This window comes from Pan paniscus, chromosome 10, assembly GCF_029289425.2.
Source record: "Pan paniscus chromosome 10, NHGRI_mPanPan1-v2.0_pri, whole genome shotgun sequence".
In the NCBI taxonomy this organism is placed as follows: domain Eukaryota; kingdom Metazoa; phylum Chordata; class Mammalia; order Primates; family Hominidae; genus Pan; species Pan paniscus.
This window is the reverse complement of record NC_073259.2, coordinates 79551952-79573625: the sequence shown is the minus strand read 5'-3', so window position 1 is coordinate 79573625 and position 21674 is coordinate 79551952. Positions and strand designations below refer to the sequence as shown.

The 21674-nt window shown below is 37.9% G+C and overlaps 1 protein-coding gene across 2 annotated transcripts in view; it reads right to left on the bottom strand.

Moving 5' to 3' along the window:
• LGR5 (leucine rich repeat containing G protein-coupled receptor 5) overlaps window positions 1-21674 on the bottom strand; it is a 147565-nt gene that overhangs the window by 42917 nt on the left and 82974 nt on the right. For both annotated transcript variants that reach the window (XM_003832909.5, XM_003832911.5), the window contains exons 3-4: window positions 19614-19685; window positions 8885-8956 (exon numbers count right to left, since the gene is read on the bottom strand). In XM_003832909.5, the coding sequence (XP_003832957.1) occupies window positions 8885-8956; window positions 19614-19685 (144 nt within the window). The remainder of the gene's footprint in view (window positions 1-8884; window positions 8957-19613; window positions 19686-21674) is intronic.

Sequence of the window (21674 nt, the reverse complement as noted above, 5' to 3'; positions counted from 1 at the left end):
AAAAGTTGCTTGGTGAGCTCAGAGATCACCACTGCTGTGAATACTGTAGCAAGGAGATGATCTACAGCCAATGTAATGTGAGCAATAACTTCTTCAGTTTTATTTTTCTTCATAGAAAACGAAGACCCTTTTTCTATCGGGGCACTATTAGTCTTCCAGGTATCACCAGGGTTTAAAATCTAGGGGTCATTTTTGAATCTTCCATTGCCTTCCAGCCAATCATTCACTAAGTTCTTTCCATTTATCTTCATCTCCGAGACTTTCCATTTCCACTGTCTAGTTAATTCTCTTATCTCTTCACACCTGCATTACTGCAACAGCCTCTGAGCTGGTCCTTTTGCCTTTGATCTCTTATCTCTTCAATTAATCCTGTAGGCTGCTGCCAGATTAATCTCCCTGAAGTTACACCCTAAATAATTTCCCTGTTAGAAATCTACAGTTCTTCCACATTATCATTCCTTTTAAACCCTAACTTTCCATTCTGATATTCAAAGCTCTCTACTTACCTTATCTGGCCAAACTTTTACCTCATTTCTCTGTCCCAGTCAAGTCTCTTTTCTGGCTCTTTCCCACAGTACTTCTGGGCCTTTTGTTCATGAGCATCCCCTACCCACTGCCTATCTGAATCTCATTAACCTTCCAAGACTTAATATCATGGTTCTTTCCTGTGTCTTACTCTTGGAATGGGGAATCCTCAGTTGAGACAATGGGAAAACTAATTCTGGCAGATAGATCAACTCTAAAATCTCTGCAGGAACCACTGGGTCCAACTCCCAGCCCAGGAAAGCCATGTGGGAAAGCCAGGGTACAGAGGTAAGAGTTTGGAGCCAGGGAGATGAATGAATGCAGGTTACAGTTAAACTAGGGGAGATGAACTGATCTTGAGTGGCTGTCTAGCCTATGGCCCTATCACCTTGAATGTGCCTGATCTTGTCTGAGCAGCTGTCTAGATCAACACTTAAGAGTTTGAGGTTTCAGTTCAGTCTGATACGTATGTCCTAGTGCTTTCTTTGTCCTAGCTACTCTACCTGGTGCTGAAGATTTAGCAGTAAACCAGGGAGGCATGGTCCCAGCCATTATGGAGCATGTTTTCTAAAGGGTAGTCAGACAAATCAATCATTATAATGAAGTGTTAGGTGAAGAGGAATGCATGGTTGGGGAACCTAAATGAGATTTTACTGTTTTTTTTTTTTCTTTCCGTCCAGATCTGGATTTCAAACTATGTGACATCTCTACTTAGTTGTTCTTCCTCAAACACAAGTGCTCAAGACCAAACTCATTATCCTGGAACCACACACTCCCCAAATATGTATAGCCGTCTCCCAGTGTGTCTTGCCCAGTGACTGGCTTCAGTAAGCACATGGCTGTATAAATCAGAAACTTAGAAATTATTCTCCACACCTCTTTCTGCTTCATTCTTCATAGCCAATTCATTACCAAACACTGGTAATTTCATCTCCTAGATATTTCTCGAATCCATCTCCCTTTCTTCATCTCCACCGTCCCTAACCTGATGAAGTTCTCCTTTCTCTCCTAGACTACTGCAATGACACAGATCTGAGTACCCCCACCTGCCAGCCTTAAAACCCTCCAACAGATTCCCATTGCCTTTACAGTAAAGACTGAAATCCTTGACATGTCCCAAATATCTTTCAAGGGGTCTGGCCTCCACCTGCCTCACTAGATGTGCTCTTCTTGCACGTCTCTCCACCTCACTTCTGCTTCAGCTGCACTGACCTTCTGTTTCTTGATATACCAGACTTCCCCCACCAATATAAGGAGTTGCACACATAGTTCCCTCTGTCTGGAATGTTCTTCTTTCTTGTCTTTGTCTAATCAATCCTTACTTTTGCATTAGCGGTAGGATGCCTTTCACTTTCTCACCTACGGTTTCCTCATCAGAAAAGTGGAGACAGTTTCTACCTCATAGGTAGTGAGGGACCAGACAACTAAATGCACAGAGAAACACTCGAAAAGGCTGACTGGCTCACGCTTTGATATTGTTGCCTTCCCTTCTTTCATTTATTTCTTTCAGTTTTCCAGCATTCCAACTTCCCTTTCTTTTTATAAACATTCACAATTATATGTCTACAGGTATAATATGTGTTTCTGTTAAGCCTTTCCTTCTTTTCATCAGTGCCCATTTTCTGCAGAGGATTCTCTGAGGGAGGTAAGATAATGTGGTGGTGAAATGGGCAGATTCTGGAATCTGGTGGCAAACTAGGGTTCTTATCCCAGACTCACCTCTAGCCTGACTCCGTTACACATCATGTGACCTTGGGAAGATCAGCTGACCTCTCTGCACTCTTTGCTTCCTCAGTACTAAGGAGGGAATAATCTCAGCACCTACTTCATGAGGTTTCTGTGAGGATAAAGCATGATGATGGAAGTAAAACTGTTTAGTAAATATGGGAGGCTGCTGCTTTGATAACCATGGAAGTGCATTCAATTCCACATTCTGATTTTGTCTTTGCAATATTCCCATTCTCTGCTGCTTTCCTTATGTGTCTTTTCACAACTGATCACAGACCATGTTTATCCTGAAAAGGCAGAAAGACTGTGCCTCACTTATATGGTTGTCATCTCTGTAGCCAAGAGTTCAATCTACTTTCCAAAGTTAACCTTCATTTTACACCACAAGCTTTAAAAAAATTTATTTTACTTCTCATTCCATAACACCCATATTCTCTTTATTTCTCTGATATGACTGCCATGCATGCAATTTATCACAGGACTGGCAGGTAACCTGATATAAGAATCTTTCATGCATGGCTATTGCATAAAGTATTCACTTTTCCCTCCTTATATGATTCTGTGGACAATGCTCCAATTTTAGCTCTCTCTTCTTGTAAACATTATGTAGAAGGAGCTTTTCCTGTTAAAATAATTCTCCCCAATGTTTAAATTGGAGAAGAGTCCGGGCAAAACTTTTCCTCCTTATAAGAATTCACTGGGTGCTGATCTGCATATGGTTCCGTGAAGTGAACACTTCACTGTGCAATAGACAAATGCTTTGGCCTCTAGAACTTCTAAGTTCACCTCCATCCCAATACGTACCTAATACCCTGGCACTTTTGTGAAGAAAGCAAAACAAACTAAAGTCACGGTTCATTTTTATTGTATAGGCTTGTGATTTCTGTTTCTGGAGACTATTTTAGTGGAAGGAATGTCACCAATACTAAAACCACTGTTTTTTTAACCCCTTTGATCCTTTAATCTTATTCTTTTGGCTACCTCATCTTCTTTCTTTTGGTCTGCTTACACTTCCTTGTCTTCCGTTACTTCCTTCCCATTCTATATCCCATATCTGAAGCCCAATAGCCTCCTGGATATTAATGGGAGAAAACTGCTCCTGGTTCTAGGCTTGTCTTACCTCCTGCTCAGCACAGTGAGCCCCATGTCTTCCTCCTCACCCATTCCTCTCACTTATTTTGTCTCTCTTTTTTGACTACTGTAAGGAAAAGATTACCATGCAGAGTCTGATGAAGTTATTGACATTTTATAGAGTCCAGGGGTGGGTTCTATAGCCCTGAAGATGATATCATAATAAGATGTATGGGCAGCTGGTGTGCCAGGCAGGAATTATACATTATTCTTGGGTTTTAAAATATAGTCATATTCTGAAGATGAATATTAGTTAATTGGAGAATAGAGACAATAATAAAAATATGTTTAATTCTTCTTTCATTTTCTATTTGCCAACCTATTACCTTTGCGATTATGCAAATTCCACAGTTAGCTTCACTTGTGCACACTTGGAATAAAAACCAACAGGCATTAAATAGTACTCTGGTTATCTGGACAAACATGAATATGCAACTCTCTTTGGTCATCTTGAACTTCACTAGTGACAGTGAGTTGCTTAAAATTCATTAATGACAATCACAAATGAAGCAATTTTTTAAATAGATTGATTTCTTAACTATTAATATAAAAGTGTGAGGGTATGGGAGGGTTAAGTTTTGAGTTTCCATCAAATCACTGTAATCTGATTCTAGTCCTCAAATGTCTATACTCCCAAAAGTTTTTTGGTAAAATACAGCTTACTGTGAATTCTGATTACATTTCCTATTCCCTTCCAAAAAACAGAAAGGAAATTAGGTTATATTTGATTACATTACAAAAAATCTAATTGGTGTCTGGGAAGTCATTGCCATGTCAGAAGCCAAATGTACATACTGTACAGGGGCAGGCTCTGGGCTTCTGGGCTCTGGCTTGTGGGCCTGCACTCTTATTCCTTAGCCCAGCAATTTGTTAGCATCAGAAGAGTTAAAAGAACACAAGTGGCCTGGGTACTGTGGCTCACTCCTGTAATCCCAGCACGTCGGGAGGCCAAGGCAGGCAGATTACTTGAGCTCAGGCATTCGAGACCAGCCTGACCAACATAGTGAAACCCTGTCTCTACAAAAATACAAAAAATTAGCCAGCCGTGGTGGCAGGTGCCTGTAATTCCAGCTACTTAGGAGGCTGAGGCAGAAGAATCGCTTGAACCTGGGAGGTGGAGGTTGCAGTGAGCTGAGATCGCACCACTGTACTCCAGCCTGGGCAACAGAAGGAGACTCCAACTCAAAAAACAAAACAAAACAAAAAAACCACAAGTGTACCTATGTGTTTCCATTATGAACAAAACATCTTTTGTATATGTGGAATAAGTGGAAAATTAACATTCCTTGAAACATGAGCACAATTTGTTTCTTCCTCACAGCAATGTTACCAATTTCAGTGTATCAAATTTCCTAAACTTTATTCAAGGAAGCCAAGTGTATATGGGTGGAGCAAAGAATGCAAATGATCTACGTCAGTCGTTTTCAACCATTTTTGATTTGTAGACCACTTTGTTAGTGTTATAGAACACTAACAATTTTAATTTCTCAAATGCATTTTTTGCCTACGAATCACCTAGGATTTTGTTAAAATGAAGATTTTTTTAAGTAAGACAGAGCTGAGACCAAGTGTTCTGCATTTCTTAGGCAGTGCTGATGCTGCTGGCCCACAGAAAAAATCTGAATAGCAGGGTGATAGAGCATGTGGCCTCTTAACTTTATCTCCCCGGGTTATCAGTGGAATGCATAGGCATGCAAGCTGTTTTCAATTAAACACAAATAAGACAATGCCTGACTTTTATATTTTAAGTATATTATTAGCTCATAGAAGAGTGCAAAGTATGGATTTTGTTATTATTTCAGGTATTTCTTTTCCTTTTTTTCAGAGACAGGGTCTTGCTCTATTGCCCGGGCTGGAGTGCAGTGGCAGGATCATAGCTCACTGCAGCCTCAAACTCCTGGGCTCAAATGATCCTCCCACCTCAGCCTCCAGCATAGGTGGGACTACAGTCATGCACATGACTCCCAGCCAATTTTATTTATTTACTTAATTATTTTTAGAGACAGCATCTCACTACATTACTCAAGCTTGTAATTTCAGATTTGAAAAGAGTTCCGGAGAATACTTTGCAGATCATCTGAGGGAATGCTCCAGGTCAGGTCAATAGTTTTCCTAATTTTCACTTAGGAAATACTTAACTGTGCAATTAAGCCAGTTAGAAAACACTAGTGCATGCATGAGTCCTATCCTCAGAGAGTGCAGTGGCATGATCAGGGCTCACTGTACCCTCGAATTCTTCTTGAGTTCAAGTGATCCTCCCACCTCAGCCTCATGTGTAGCTGGGATTACAGGAGCAGGCCACCATGCCCAGCTAACTTTTTAATTTTTTATAGAGAGACAGGGGTCTCACTATGTTGTCCAAGCTGGTCTCAAACTCCTGGGTTCAAGTGATCCTCCCACTTCAGCCTCCCAAAACGCTGAGATTACAGGCATGAGCCACCATACCTGGCCAGAGATTCTGATTTTAATTGTTCTAGGCTGCAGTCTAGGCTTTGGGTCTTTCCAGAAGAATCTTATTTGTAGCCAGTGTTGAGAAGGCCTGCTGTAGAAGTTATTCAGTTGGTGCAAAAGTAAATGTGGTTTTTGCCATTACTCTTTATACAAGGCCAGGCATGTATAAAGACAATGAGCTCACAGCCCCTATCAAGGGTAGAGTGCTTCTTAAAGAGTGAATGTATAATCCAAGAAAAATAATAACGTGGAGAAAAATAAAGTGAATTCAAGAGAGTGAAAAGAAAAAAAAAGGGAAACCATGTAGAAAAAAAGGCTAAGTGAAGATCTAAGGGTTGACTCCAGTCCAAGAAGAGATGGCAATGGAGTGGAGACTTTCTAGGCATTGGCAGTGTGGATGAGGCAGAGTCCTACTCTCATCATTACTTTATTGATACGGAAGCACAGAGGCTAACGTATGGCCTGGAAAATGAATGGAGAATGGATAAGGAATGCATGTTTGTAATGATCAGTAAACTCAAACTAATGTTTTTATTTTTAGACGTGCTTAAAGGAAGAAGGAGAAGTACAATTAAATACTTTAAAACCAGGACAATAGAACTTTAAAGGGGCACAATATACCCTAAACCTCCAAACTGGCCTGGTGTATGTATGGGTAGGGCACTCCTTTTGTTGGTACAATATGGTATCTGCAGGGTTGGTGGTTCAGCCTATGTTTATCATGCTCTTTTCTTTTTTCTTTTCTTTTCTTTTCTTACTCTGGAGTGGTGCTCTGTAGCTCAGGCTGGAGTGCAGTGGCATGATATAGCTCACTGTAACCTGTAACCTCAAACTCCTGGGCCCAAGTGATCCTCCTGCTTCAGCCTCCCGACTAGCTGGGACTGCGGGCACATGTCACCACACCTAGCTAAGTTTTTTAATTTTTATTTTGTAGAGATGGCGGTGGGGGTGTCTCACTATGTTGCCCAAGCTGGTCTCAAACTCCTGGCCTCCAAGTGATCCTCCCACTTTAACCTCCCAACATATCATGCTTTTTTTTTTTTTTTTTTTTTTGACAACTCTTAAGTCTTGCATCAAAGCTGCACAAAAAATATCAGTGAGAAAAAGTGGGACACTGGCACACATTGTCAACATTCAACACTCACACTGGTCTGTCTGTGCTCTGGACAAAGGGGCCCCTGACAAACATTGCATAACCCAGCTGATACAATCCAGTGTGAACTGGGGGCCGAGTATCTATCTAGATCCTTTAGTTTGGATGTGGTCAGTGTCAAACCAGAAAGTTAACCCTTGACCTTTTCACAGGGAACACATATTTATAAAGTTTCAAAATGTTATTCTTTTTGCAAAACCAGAAACCAAATGTAGAGACACCTGGTGAACAGTGAATATCTAGACTGTAAGAAACTAAATCTGAACACCTTTATCAGGCAGGCACCACCAGTTCCAGTGAACAAAAGATTCATGGTTTTCTCTTTCTCAAAGAGTTCACTTCTGTTTGTGTTCTGTTTGTGATCTTCTTTCAGCTGATAGTGGCTTTTGGTTACAAACTCTTATCCTTCTATCTACTGCCTGCCTTGCAGCTGTTTAAAGTTCCTATTGGCTACCGCCATTATCACCATTTCAATTTTGCCACACAGATACCCCAACTTGAGGCTGTTTTGCTTCTCCAGCTGTTTCTTCTTTCCTTCAGGTAAAGGCTTGTGCAACAAAGGAGAAGTGATACTGTCATGACATTAAGGAGCTCCAGAAAATACAACAGACCTATCTCATACCACAAAGGGGCCCTTGTGGGCTTGTTTATCTATAGGCTGGTGAAAACCTAGGAAGTCACTTTGTTTGACTGGAGTAAAAGGCTTGAAATGATCTCAAGCACAGATTTTCTTTCATTAAAAAGAAAAAAAGATCAAAGGACGAAAGTATCATCTTCAAATCTCACAGTCCTCCTTCTATGTTACCTCGGTAAAACACATTAAGCAAACTATATGTAATTATTAACCGAAGGATTCTTTACAACAATTTTCAGCTGGAGTCCACAATATTTATCAATATTTATTTGCCCTTTTAATGCATTTATCTTCCTCATCACGAACTACAACCCAGTATTTTGTTTGGCAGATGTGCATCTCCAGTGTAAGTAAAATTACAGCATATATCACACGTGTGATATATTGGACATCATGCAATATATTGTAAACACTTATACATTCTAATGGGAGGAAGATTTACTGACTAAATAGTAGTGGTATAGACTTGCCAAGTAATCACTACAATCAACTGCTTACAATACAAGTTCCAAAACATTTAGCTGGGAGAATGTTCTTTTGTGAGTAATTTTATTTATTCAGAAGTTTTAAATCAGTGTGTGTAGGGGGGTAGGAAACTCCTGATGGAAAAGTTGTGGATTCAGAGTAGGGAACACCAACACCTCTGTGAGTCCATGTGTCTGTGTGTGGTGTGTGAATCTAAGGTATGTTTGTATCTGTGGGATTGTTTATGGCCATGTCTGCACATCTGTGTTCTGTGATGGGGAAGCTTCAGGATATACCAGTAGATCTTAGGCTCCTGACTTGAGGATCCCTAATGTATTATATAGGCAGTACTAAAATAGTAAGCCTTTATTTGACTCGAAAAAACTTGATTACAAGGCAACTCAAATAATCCTAAAACAGAATAAATCAAAGATGTCAAAATGTCTAGATTACAGCATCTATTTTTTTTTTTAGGTAGAAGGAAAGCACTATTTCTTATTCGAATTCAGAAGCAAGAATATTACAAGGGAATGTAGGACAGGATCTTGGAAGTAGTGCTTTGGACTGGAGATGTTGCAATTAAATGTCCACCCTAAAACCCCAAACTCCAACACTGGTTCCTCCCATACATATTGCTCAATGAGGCTATGAAGAGTTGTTACTCTAATGGGCTCTCATTCACAATACATTTAGGTATGACTCCCAACCAAGGAACATACTAAAATGGTCAACTGAACATTTCAATGCTTCTTCCCAAATTGATCTTAAATATATTTTGCAATGTCTACTATACTTACAGGGATTGAAGGCTTCGCAAATTCTGCAGAGCTTCTGTGGGTACCTGTCTTAGCTGATTATTCTGCAGCATACTGTATGTTAAAAGAAATAAAGAAAAATGTTTAAAAAAATGAACAATAACAGGCCTAAACAAGGCCAGGCACTGTTCCAGGTGTCAGAAAAACAACAGAGCGTCAGACAAAGTCTTGTCTTTTGGGGAGCTGAAATTCCTGTGAAGAGTGAAGATAATTAAAGATGAACAAATGAATATATTAACATGAGACAAGTGATAAGTACTATGAATAAAAAACAAAACTATGAATTTTGGATAGATGGTATCAGGGGGTGAGATTTTTATTTTAAAGGTGGTCAGGGAAGGTCTCTCTGAAAGGTGATATTTAACTGGAGACCAGAAGGAAGACAGGGAGAAAATCCTTGTGAATATTTGGGAAAAGTTACCAAGGAAAAGAGAAGAGTAAGTACAAGGGCTGGAGGCTGGAGGGAGCTTGCTTGACTTGCTAAAGGAGCAGCAAAGGACCAGCTGTTTCTGAGGAATGAGTGAGGACTCGAGGTTGGGAGAGAGAGCCTGAGACCATCTCATGGAGGGCTTTGCCAGCCACCATAAGGCTTTATTTTATGTGTGATGAGAAACCACTGTTGAAGGGCATATGTAGGAAAATGACATGCTCTTATATATGTTTTTAAAGGAACTGCTACTTGTATAAGTTATACCAAATGGAAATAAGGATAATGGTAGGAGGCTAAAATTGTCTCCCTTCTCTGCATGGCTTTATTTTGATATAAGCTAAATTCTTTTTGTGAAGTATTTGTGTTTTTGCACTTGCACTTGAAAATCTTGAACAGTTTTTCATAATATGGGGACTACAGAATGGAAACGCCTGGAAGCTGTGAAATAAAAATATATGATTGCTAATGAGGAAATAGCATGGAAACAAATTCCCATGAGATTCATTATATTTTGCTACCTTATTCATAAATGTTTATAACACAAGAATTCTGCAGCACATTTTTTTTTCTCCCAGTATTTTGTAGTCCATGTAAGCCTGAGGCAGAAGACTATTTTAGGAAAGCAGAAGTTTTAAAGAAATATTTCTACTTATTAAGTTGCAAACTTGTATTTGTGTTTCAGAAACAATCTGCCTGGTTCTTTCATCTCTGCAAAGGAAGTTTCTTTCTGTTCACTACTTGACTAGCTGGAATTCCACCCAGGTGTATCTAACTCCAAAGCTTGGTGTGTTTTCCAGTGCACCAGGCAGCATTCTCTTGAGGCATATGTGCTGACTGTGTAAATTCTCAGATTGCATGTGAACGGTATGGTTAAGAATATGGATTCTCAAATCTGACCACCTCTTCTCTGCCACTAGAGATTGGAAAATCACCAAATCTCTCTATGCCTCAGCGATCAGTAATAACACCTACCTTGCAGGGCTCATTGTGATGTTTCAATGAGTGAAGGTTCATAGAACAATGCTTGCTACATGATAAGCATTCAGTAAAAATTGGCCCTTTTAATGTACATTAATAGGCCCTTTCTCGAAACTAATAATTTTTGTACTGGGTTTGACAATTTAATGAGCCAGAGAAAAAGAAAACTCTATGCCATTGGTTGTCAAACTTTAGGGTTCATCAGAAGCCATTGGAAGGTTTGTTAAAACAGAATGCTGGGCCCCATCCCAAAGTTTCTGGTTTAGTAGGTCTGAGGAAGGGCCAGGAAATTCACACTCGTAACAAGCTCTCAGGTGACGCCAATACTGCTGAGCAGGGCACCACACACTGAGAACTACCCCATGCTGTGCTAAATATTTATGTATTTAGTTATTTAATTATTTATTTATTTATTTTGAGATGGAGTCTCACTCTGTCGCCAGGCTGGAGTGCAGTTGCGCAATCTCAGCCCACTGCAACCTCTGCCTCCTGGGTTCAAGCAATTCTTTTGCCTCAGCCTCCCGAGTAGCTGGGACTACAGGCATGCATCACCGTGCCCGGCTAATTTTTGTATTTTTAGTAGACATGGGGTTTCACCATGTTGGCCAGGCTGGTCTCAAACTCCTGACCTCAAGTGATCCTCCCACCTCAACCTCCCAAAGTTCTGGGATTCTGTAATCCCAGGTGTGAGCCGCCACGCCCAGCCTATGTATTTATTTATTTAGAAACGAAGGGTAGGAGAATCTTGCTTTGTTGCCCAGGACTGGACTCGAACTCCTGAGCTCAAGGGATCCTCCCGCCTCAGCCTTTAGAGTAGCCTGGTCTACAGGTGTGAGTTACTACACCTAGCTATCTAAACATTTCTAATAGGATATTTTCACTTGGGGAAGTGAGAGTGGTTGCATGTACTTATAGTCCTACCTACTCTGGACAAAATGAGACCCTGTCTCAAAAAAAAAAAAAAAATCTTCATTTGAACTTGAGGAAGAGCTGCACTGGGTTTGGAGACAAGACCTAAGCTTTTAGTCTTGGAGAGGAAACTCATTTAACCTCCTGACCCTTGGTCTTTTATCTGTATAATGGGAATAATATCATCTGGTTGAAAAGGTGTTGGAGGATTAAAATATGAAAGTATTTATAGTACTTTTATGTATATAAATACGTGCTCATATACAAACAAGACTTGAAAAATATTTGGAGATCATAAAAATTATGCCTTTAACACCATGCCTGAGATTGTTTTCTAAGGAACGTAATTACATCATTTGTATCACAATAGTTCTACTCAACTAATTTCATTATGTTAAACTTAGATTCAATTAAAATTTCATAAATCAAGAGTCTCAAATGTATTGGTTCCTTAGGAATAAAGGTGAGTTTTAGGAAGATCCCCACACTTCACTTACCAGTTAAGGAATTAGGAGAATTGAAACTTGAATTCTATGTTTTGCATAATTTATCTGAATATTAAAACTTTGGATTTCTGTGTTATTTTATTGTTATTTTACATTTTTGTTATTTTACATTTTCCCAAGCAGTTTCAATCCATCATCCAATTTTAAGTTCACAAAAATGTTTTCTAAGTATTACTTTACTTTTGTGTTACATTTAAATAAGATAAAGATAATAGAATTAATTGATGTCTAAACTTTTTATTAATAAATAATATATTACTGGTACAAGGTATGTATTGCATTGTCCTTTGCCTTACTAACCAAACAGTGTAACTCTTAAAATATGATTTCCCTAAAATATCTGAAAAATTGAGGTGGAAGATGAGAGTTTCAGATAGCTTTTCGTCATTGAATAGTTGCGAACTTTCTCTGCTGCTTTATATATCTTTCTTCAGATAATGGAACTTAAATGAACTTTAGTGATGATAACTTTTTTTTGGAGGGGGGACAGGGTCTCACTCTGTTGCCCACACGGGAGTGCAGTGGTGCGATCTCGGCTCACTGCAACCTCCGCCTCCCGGGTTCAAGCGATTCTCCTGCCTCAGTCTCCTGAGTAGCTGGGATTAGAGGCATGCGCCACTACCGCCGGCTAATTTTTATATTTTTAGCAGCAACGGGGTTTCACCATGTTGGCCAGGCTTGTCTTGAACTCCTGACCTCAAATGATCTACCCACCTTGGCCTTCCAAAGTGCTGGGATTACAGGCATGAGCCACCGCGCCTGACCGATGATAACTTTTAAAGCTACCCCCACGTTACCTCCTAATGATTTAAATTTTCAAGTACGTCTACCAGTAAAACACCAAGAATATAACTTAAAAAACAAAAAAACAATTTAAGCCCTGATCACTCCCTAAATAAGGAACTTTTGTTTAATTACTTTCAAATGACAAAACAAGAGCAAGTTATCTTTATTATATCATTATAAGTCTCCAGTGGGTTAATTAGAACATTCTGTTTTTGTTTAAGATATTCCAATGGGAGGGAAAACAATTACAAGGTTTATAGTGCTAGGGGGTGCAATTGAAACAAACATTTACACATGGCTGCTGATTTCTTTTGAAAATACTCCTTACTGAGTACATGCAATATAAAGATACTGAATATAGGTGTAGGCACTTAAAACTTCATTTTTATCATTCACATATGATTAGGAAAAGCAAATGGAATACTTTCTCTAGAGACAAAAGATGACTTCTATATTTTCTTAATTTCTTTGCCCCAGGAGCTTTAAAATAATCACTATTTCATACAGCATCCCCATGCTACGCTACACAATTTTTTGGTCCCTCCCCCACTTTTTTTTTTTTTTTTTTTCCAACAGGACTAAGTAAGAACAGGTACAGTGAAGGAGAGGGAGATTAAATAACCTGCTGAGTGGGAACTTGGTTACAACTGATGGCTCAATTCTTAGGTATTCCCTTGGCCTATTTGTCCTCTGTGTAGATATCAAGTAACCATCAAGGCTCTATTCTGGGTCTACATGAGAACAGGGGAATTCTGCCTAATTGTGACTTTTCTATGGTTAGTTTTACCCATCACCTCCATGTGGCTTTGGTTTTGGTGTTGAGTGGCAGAAGGATGAGCCATTCTTTGATGGAATGGCTTACATGGCTTACACTAGAAAATGAACCTTTGTTGAGGACAGCCTGGTTCAGAATTCCACGGACTGGGTATTTTGCCATACAGAACCAATTACTTATTTTTTTTATTAGGGCCAATATTTACAGGAAAAATAACTTTAAATATTAGTGATGTTTTAGCATTCACAGTAAATGTAAAACAGACCTAGCCAAGGATGGCTGCTGCTGTCTTCATTCTCCATCTTAATAGACTGGATCAAGATTATTTTTCTCTTCTTTGTCCATATGCCCTCTTTACCATCCTTACTCAGGTCAGGGCCCCAGACAAATATTACTCTCACATTATCTTTCTCACCATATCACAATACCATTAGTTATTTCTTTTTTCCAACCACTTTTGGACTTTATAAAACAGTTAAGAGAGTTTTCATGAGAGTAGGGGACAGGTCTATCTTGTTCAGCATTTTACCTCTAGCACTGTGGTTCTCAACTATATTGGATTCAATGTTCCCTTTAATAACAAATATTTTGTAATGCCACTTCTATTATACTTAAGTAAAATTCATAGAATTATAGCCTATTTACACACATTATTTCAAAGAAAAAATCAATATACTTTATTGTTGTGCCCTAAATGTATTATAAAGAAGAAATATAAGAAAAGTAATTTATAGTAAGATGATGTAAGTGTCATTATATACATGATGCTCATATGCAACTACCTCAGGAAACATTTTTATGAATGAATCAGATGCTTGCTTCTACTTTTTTTTTTTTTTTTTTTTTTGGAGACAGAATCTCACTCTATTGCACAGGCTGGAGTGCAGTAGCACTACCTTGGCTCACTGCAGCCTCTGCCTCCCAGGTTCAAGAGATTCTTGTGCCTCAGCCTCCCAAGTAGCTGGGATTACAGGGGTGCACCATGACACCTAGCTAATTTTTGTATTTTTAGTAGAGATGAGGTTTCAGCATGTTGGCCAGGATGGTCTTAAACTCCTGACCTCAGGTGATCTGTCCGTCTCAGCCTTCCAAAGTGCTGGGATTAGAGGTGTGAGCCACCACACCCAGCCATTTGCCTCTACTTTTAAAGAATAAGGTTGGGTGTGAGAAAAATAACGTGATCAAAAGCCATTCTGTATGAGAATGGGAACATGAGAGTAGAGATCTAGATGGATACTAGAATAAAAACTAGTTGAGACACTGATATGGTTTGGCTTTGTGTCCCCACCCAAATTTCATGTCAAATTGTAATCCTCACAGGTCGGGGGAGGGACCTGGTGGGAGGTGATTGAATCATGGGGGCGCTTTCTGCCATGCTATTCTCATGATAGTGAGTGAGTTCTCACGAGATCTGATGGTTTAAGAGTGTGTGGCAGATCCCCCCTCGCTCTCTCTCTCCTGATGCCATGTAGGACATACCTTGCTGCTTCTGCCATGATTGTAAGTTTCCCGAGGCCTCCCCAGCCACGCAGAACTGTGAGCCAATTAAAGCTCTTTCCTTTATAAATTACCCAGTCTCAGGTAGTTCTTTACAGCAGTGTGAAAATGGACTAATACGATATGTAATAACAGATCATACTTGTTATATATTATAAGGGAAAGAAGGAAATAACCTTTATTAAAATAAATATAACATGCCAATCAAATTACAAACGTCATGGTGAAGAAAATCAGGAAGTGTGACACTCACAATTGAGCATGAATATTCTCCCAAGTGAGTGTTCCTTACAGATGAATAGTGTCAAAATAATTCTCCATGTGTTAGGGCAAGATAGTGTGGAAATATCACAGAGAATATTTATCCTGTCTCAAAATTCCATAACATTCTGAAGCAAGCATTAATTCCCCAGTACTTTAAAAGGCCCTGGAGATCCCTCCATAGGCAACAGAGAATTGAGGCTGAATTGGACAAAGAAATAGTCACAAAACTGCCTTCTCAGAAGTTGGGTGGTAGACTTTGCTAGGCAGTAAAAGAGTAAGATTAAAAAAGCAACAAGCTGGCCATCCTCAGATAAATAAATCATTATATAATTATCACAACATAAATTTCATATGATTGTGCTCTAAAAACTTTAAAAGGCAATAATACAAAATATTTATAAAGCAAACTTTGTTGATGAAATTCAATGAGATCCTGTGTTTCTTGTTACTCTGGTAATTTAACGATAGTTATTTTAAAAAGGTTGCACATTTCCATGGCTATATATTTTTAATTTGTTTTGTGGCTTTTGAGGTAATTCTTCTACTGCACTAACACTATCTTATTTTATTTATATATTTTTTGAGACAGGTCTTGCTCTGTTGCCCAGGCTACAGTATAGTGGTGCAATCTTGGCTCACTGTAGCCCCAACCTCCTAGGCTCATGAAATCCTCCCTCCCACCTCAGCCTCCTGAGTAGCTGGGACCACAGGCGTTCGCCACCATGCCAGGCTAATTTTTGTATTTTTTGTAGAGATGGGGTTTTGCCATGCTGCCCAGGCTGGTCTTGAACTCCTGAGCTCAAGTAATTCAGTCACCTCTGCCTCCCAAAGTGCTAGGATTATACAGGCATGAGCCACCATGCCCAGCTACGAACACGATTTTAAACTAAATGTGTGGCTAGAAATCTTAAAATATCAGGAATAGACAGGATGTATTAACTAAGTTACTTATTTAATTATCTTGAGAGAAACTGTTTATTCCATTTAATATTTCCTGTGCAAATTATTAAGCATATGCAGAACATCTTATAAAACGTTTCAATACAATTGCACATTAAAGTACTGATTTATAGTTGGTATGGAGGGACAGTAAGAAGCCAGAATAAGGGAGAATTCTTTATGCTGGGCTGTGCAGCACATTGCAGGACAGCTTGCTACACGCCAATCATCTGGACAACCAAAGATGCTCCCACAAATTTCCAAAACACTCTGTAACAGGCAGAACCAACATTGCTGAGAAAAATTGTTCTAATGCTGTTATGGTTTGAATGTTTTTGTCCCCTCCAAAAATTCATGTTGAAACTTAATCCCCAATGCAATAGTGTTGGGAGGTGGGGACCTTTGGGAGGTGTTGGGTAGAGCCTTTGGGAGATGTTTTAATTAAATTAGCAGAAAAATAAGAAATGGTGATCTCAATGAATTTCCTCAAAAGTTTGCTTTATAAATATTTTGTATTATTGCCTTAAAAATGTTTGGAGTACAATCATATGAAATAGATTAATTCCATCATAAAAAGCCTTGTTGGAAGAAGTTTATTCCTTTTTTGCCTTTCCACCTTCTGCCATAGGAAGACACAGCATTCCTATCCTCCAGAGGATTTGGCTCTCAAGATGCCATCTTGGAAGCAGAAAGCAGCCCTCACCAGATGTCAGCACCTTGATCTTGGACTTCCCAGCCTCCAGAACTGTGAGAAATAAACTTCTCTTCTTTATAAATTACCCAGTTTGCGGTATTCCGTTATCATAGCACAAACAACCTAAGACAAAAACCAAAATACTTTAAAAATATTTGACAATTTGAGTCCATTCATTGAATATTAGTCTTTAGGTCAGCAAAGTAAAGAGAAGAGTGAGCACAATTTCTGGCAGGATCTTGTTCCTCTTGAACTCTCCTCACACTGACAGGGACCCAGCTATAGTGCAAAGTCTGAACATGGCCTTCCCTCACTTATGTACATCTTTTCCTTGACTCCTCATCATGCCTCCTCATAATGTCCACCCATATGACTTAACATATGGGATCCCTGCAACTGGGACTCCTTCTGTCTTTACAAGCTCTTCTCCAAATGCTCTGTAGCTTCTCCTGAATGCTCAAGTACTAACCTGCTTGGAGCTACCTGTTCATCCCAGGTCCTTTCTGACTCTGTGTTGCTGTACGTATTGTCCCCTCAGTCGGCCATCTTATTTGGGTGGCTAATTCCTAGTTGTGCTTCAAGATTCAGCTCCTGGGTCATCTCTGGGAAAGCTTCTCTCCTAGGAAGCCAAATCTGAGCCACCAGATGGGACGACATCAACTCCCCAACCTCTGTAGTTTCACAGTACCCTGCACAGATATCTAGATACACTTTCCACAAAAATCAGAAGTGATCTCTGTTTTTCTGTCTTCGTCCCACTATCTTGGTCCCACAGTCTGTCACTAGATTATAAACTCTTCAAGGGCATGAACAATATTTATTGATCTTTATATTTCTAGTAATAATTTGTTTAATGCTAATTTCAGTATCACACGCACTAGGCTTTGCTGAACCCTTGACTGTACAGGAGACAGGAAACATTGGTTAGTAGGAGTGGATAAAAGAGAGGGTCTAAATACCATTTTTTTTTCTGATGGAAAGGGTACATTTTAATAGTTAGCATGAGAAATAATCTATGCTTCTCATTTTTGAATCATATTAATCCACTCCACTCTGGAGTCTTCAGGTAAAATGCACCTTAAGAAGCAGCAAAGTGTGTGCAGGAGCATTCTGGGTAAAAAGCCTCTTTGTAGGTAAAAGTACATATCAGATATGAAGGCACAACTTTTTTGTTTAATACACAATAGATATTCCATTAATAAACATACAGCATTGGGTCAATATCATACAAAAATGAAGAAAAAGTTGAAAAATCTAGAACTCCCTTATTCTCTCTAGATCATCAGCCTGAATCATTAATTCAACAAATATTTATTGAATGTCTACTCTAAGTAAGGAAGTGTTCTAGGAGCTGGGGATATACCAGTGACCAAGACAGATGACATCTCTAATTTCATAGATCTTTAGTGCATTGTGGGAAACAAACATTCTCTAGTAATGCACTAGTGAATACAATTAGAAATATATAATGGTATAACTATTAATATAAAATATAAAAATATGATAGAAAAATTAGTATAAGACTTGTATAATTCATATTTAAGAATTCAAGGATTTAAAATTATAATTATATGTAATTATAATAACTAGCTTATATATAATTCATATATATCCATATTAATTTAAATGTATTCATTTTACACATTTATAATTAAAGTATAATTTGATGTCTGGAGATACACACACACTGGCTTATATATCCAATATACACTTTGTTAAGTGAATTAAAATACTTGATTCTAGTAAAATTTATTTAACAAGCATCCCAAATACTTAGTGGTACATAGCTCAACATGGGAAAAAAAATCACTTTAGTTGTCTTATCTAAACTTGACTCTCACGATACATTTTGAATGGTTCCAAATTTTTTGGGGGGGTTTGTGAAACTATATGCATCGGAGCTGGTGCTACAACTCTGAATTTTACCACATAAGGAATTACTATTAGGATTTGGCAACATGACAACTTAAAAGCATTTCTTCTTAGTAGCAAAAAAAAAAAAAGAAAGAAAAGAAAAAAATTCAAAGAGAGGAAGGGAAACCAAACCCAATCTCCTAAGGCGATCAAATAACGGTTCTGCTGTTGAATTTCACTTTTAACAAAATATTAAATTGAATTAAACTGTTTTTTTAACCTATGTGTCTTTTAGGTCGCTGAAATGTAATTTTCAATAAGCAGAAATATATCAAAGTTAATAACTTTTATGTCAAAGAAAGAAAATCAGGATTTTTTTTCTGAGATAAACTTTTCCTTGCATTATCTGTTTTATCTACGTAAGTGCCTCTTTTTTCTACACAGAACAAACTAAAAGAAAATTAAACAATGGGTACCAGAAGAAGGAAGTATTCAATAATAATGATTTTTCTGATAAACAAATTGAGAAATTGGACATTAAATAATGAGAAACCTCATATTTACAATTTTCAATGAATTAACAAATAAACAACTGCTCAGTGTATCTGCTATACACTAGGCTTTACCCTATCTATTCACAGGTGGAACACAAACTTGGTTTTTTTAGCTGATGCTTATTCACTCCCCTTTGAAACCGGTTTGAAGCTGTGGTCTCATTATGTCAGCATCACAGTGATTTATTCATCCTGTCATCAAAATGCTTTTGAAGACACGCACCCCAATTTCATAACACAAAGGGAAAGGGAAATACTCTTTTAAAAGTCTGAGTTGATAAGGTAGTTATTTAAAGGCAAAAATTTTAGATATTAAAATTAGAAAAGGAGAGATGAATTTTTTTTCACATACAAATTTAGCCAAGTATGATATGGCTGTATGGTACCAGTGAAGTAAACTTGAATTTAGATGAATTATCCCATGGATTTAAATAGTGTATTAGAGACACTCAGCTTTTACAAGTTAATTAGCAGCCATTTGACACTAAAATCAGAAATATATCCAACAACACTCAGTTTACTTACAGAACTTTAAGACTGTAAAGGCCAGTGAATGCTCCCTTGGGAATGTATGTCAGAGCGTTTCCCGCAAGACGTCTGTGGGTTTCAATGGAGAGGAGAGAGAGTGAGCAAACCTCTTCATGTGGAAGTCATTTAGTTGTTAAAAAAATGCAATACAACTATGTTTAAACCACAAATATCAAAAGCAACTGTAAACAACTTTGTTTTGTTATATTTTGCAAAAAAATCTATAAATTTCTAATTAAAATGTTGGCAAAAGTGCCTAAAAAGAAATGTAATAAATTACCTACTTTACAATAAACAATTTAATAGCTTATACCATATGTACATATATATAAAACTGTCCTTTAAACAATTTTTAAGCAAATGCTAACACCATATGATAATTTGCAAAAAATTGTAATGTCAAAATGTGACTGTCACGAGTTTTACAACTATTCTTTGTATGCATAAAATAGATTAGATAAACATTAGAATATTTCTGTTGCAACTATACCTCAAAATACCCAACTTTCTTACTAAATTTGTCAAATAAGAATGTAGACTATCACAATCAATTTTTTCTAAACTCTACCAGAAAAGGATAGAGTACCTTAATTTAACATGATTTAATAGAGCAATGCTTAAAAAAATTGAAAACAAAGAGAGATTAGTATGAAGGACATTAACATGGGTTATTTAATGGAAAATTCTGACATTATTAACTGGTAAAATATTAGAAGTTTACTTTATAATATTTTTCTAAGTAGAAGATAGCCAAGGTGAAAAATTGTGCAAAAGACCAACAAGATGTGCTACCTGAAACATGTGATTCAGTATTTTTTTGGCAGCCACATCAAAGCTATAACCTCATATACTAAAGGACAAAATGAAAAATGTGAAAACAACAATGTGACTCCAAAGAGCACAGTATTTTGAGGAGCTGATCATATCTGAGACTGGTGAGTAGAACTGGAACTCAATATACCTTTGCCCTTTTTTCTTTTTCTTTTTTTTCTTTTTTAGAGATGGTTTATTGCCAAGGCTGGCCTTGAACTCCTAGGCTCAAGCAATCCTCCTGCGTCACCCTCCTGAGTAGCTGGAACTACAGGGGTGTGCCATAGTACCCAGCCCCCTGCTGGGTACTATGATGGAGATGGGGATTTGGGGATAAGGATTTTGTTGGTCCAATTGACTAGTGCTTATTTCTGAAGGACCTAACAGCCTCAAATGTATACCTTTGATACTATCTTTAAAGGAGAGAGAATTCAGTCACAGAGATCCACTGACTGGACTGAAATAAGCCATTTCTTATATAACTTTAAATGTGTGTCCCATTGCCACTTCACACCACTGATAATATACTATAAATGAATATTTAAAGAAATGCTACGCTTATCAAATGAATAGAACTTCTGAGTAGTATTTGTGGTATGTGTATTTAAAGCATTATTTACTCAATGCAAATGAAATAAAATTAAAATACAACACACTTTAAAAAATTATGCTTAAAAAAATTAGCAACATAAGAAGGTCCCAGGACCTCTCCAAGACGCTCTGCTTATCTTGGGTCTGCAGCACTAACTTGCTTTGTGCTGTTGAATTAGTTAATATTGCTGAGCTTTGCTTTCCCACTGATTACAAGAAATGTTAAGATAAAATGTCTTCTTGGGTCCCTTCCAGATCCAAAACTCCACGATTTCCCTACCTTGTCTTGTAGTCATTTGTGTTTGTGCCTGTTTTTCCTTCTCTTGACAGATATAATCTTTTAAAAGACTTGGATAGCTACTGTATTGTATTCCTCCTACCTATCTCGTGGTACCTAAAGAAGTGTTTTTTCAAGTGATAAATAATTTAGTGGCTGGTCTAAAATTAAGAAAAAAAATAGAGTAGACAAACAGCAGAGTGAATTGGCTGAAGTATTGTTTTATAAAAACCTTTGTTTCCAAATATATTTGTGAAAATGGATTGGGGGAGGAAATTTGTTTCTTCCTATACATGGTCAGAAAGCTTTGAGAGCTGCTAGCCTAAGCATGGTGTTGGCACTTAATAAATATGTGTTATTAACATGTAATTCAGCATAAT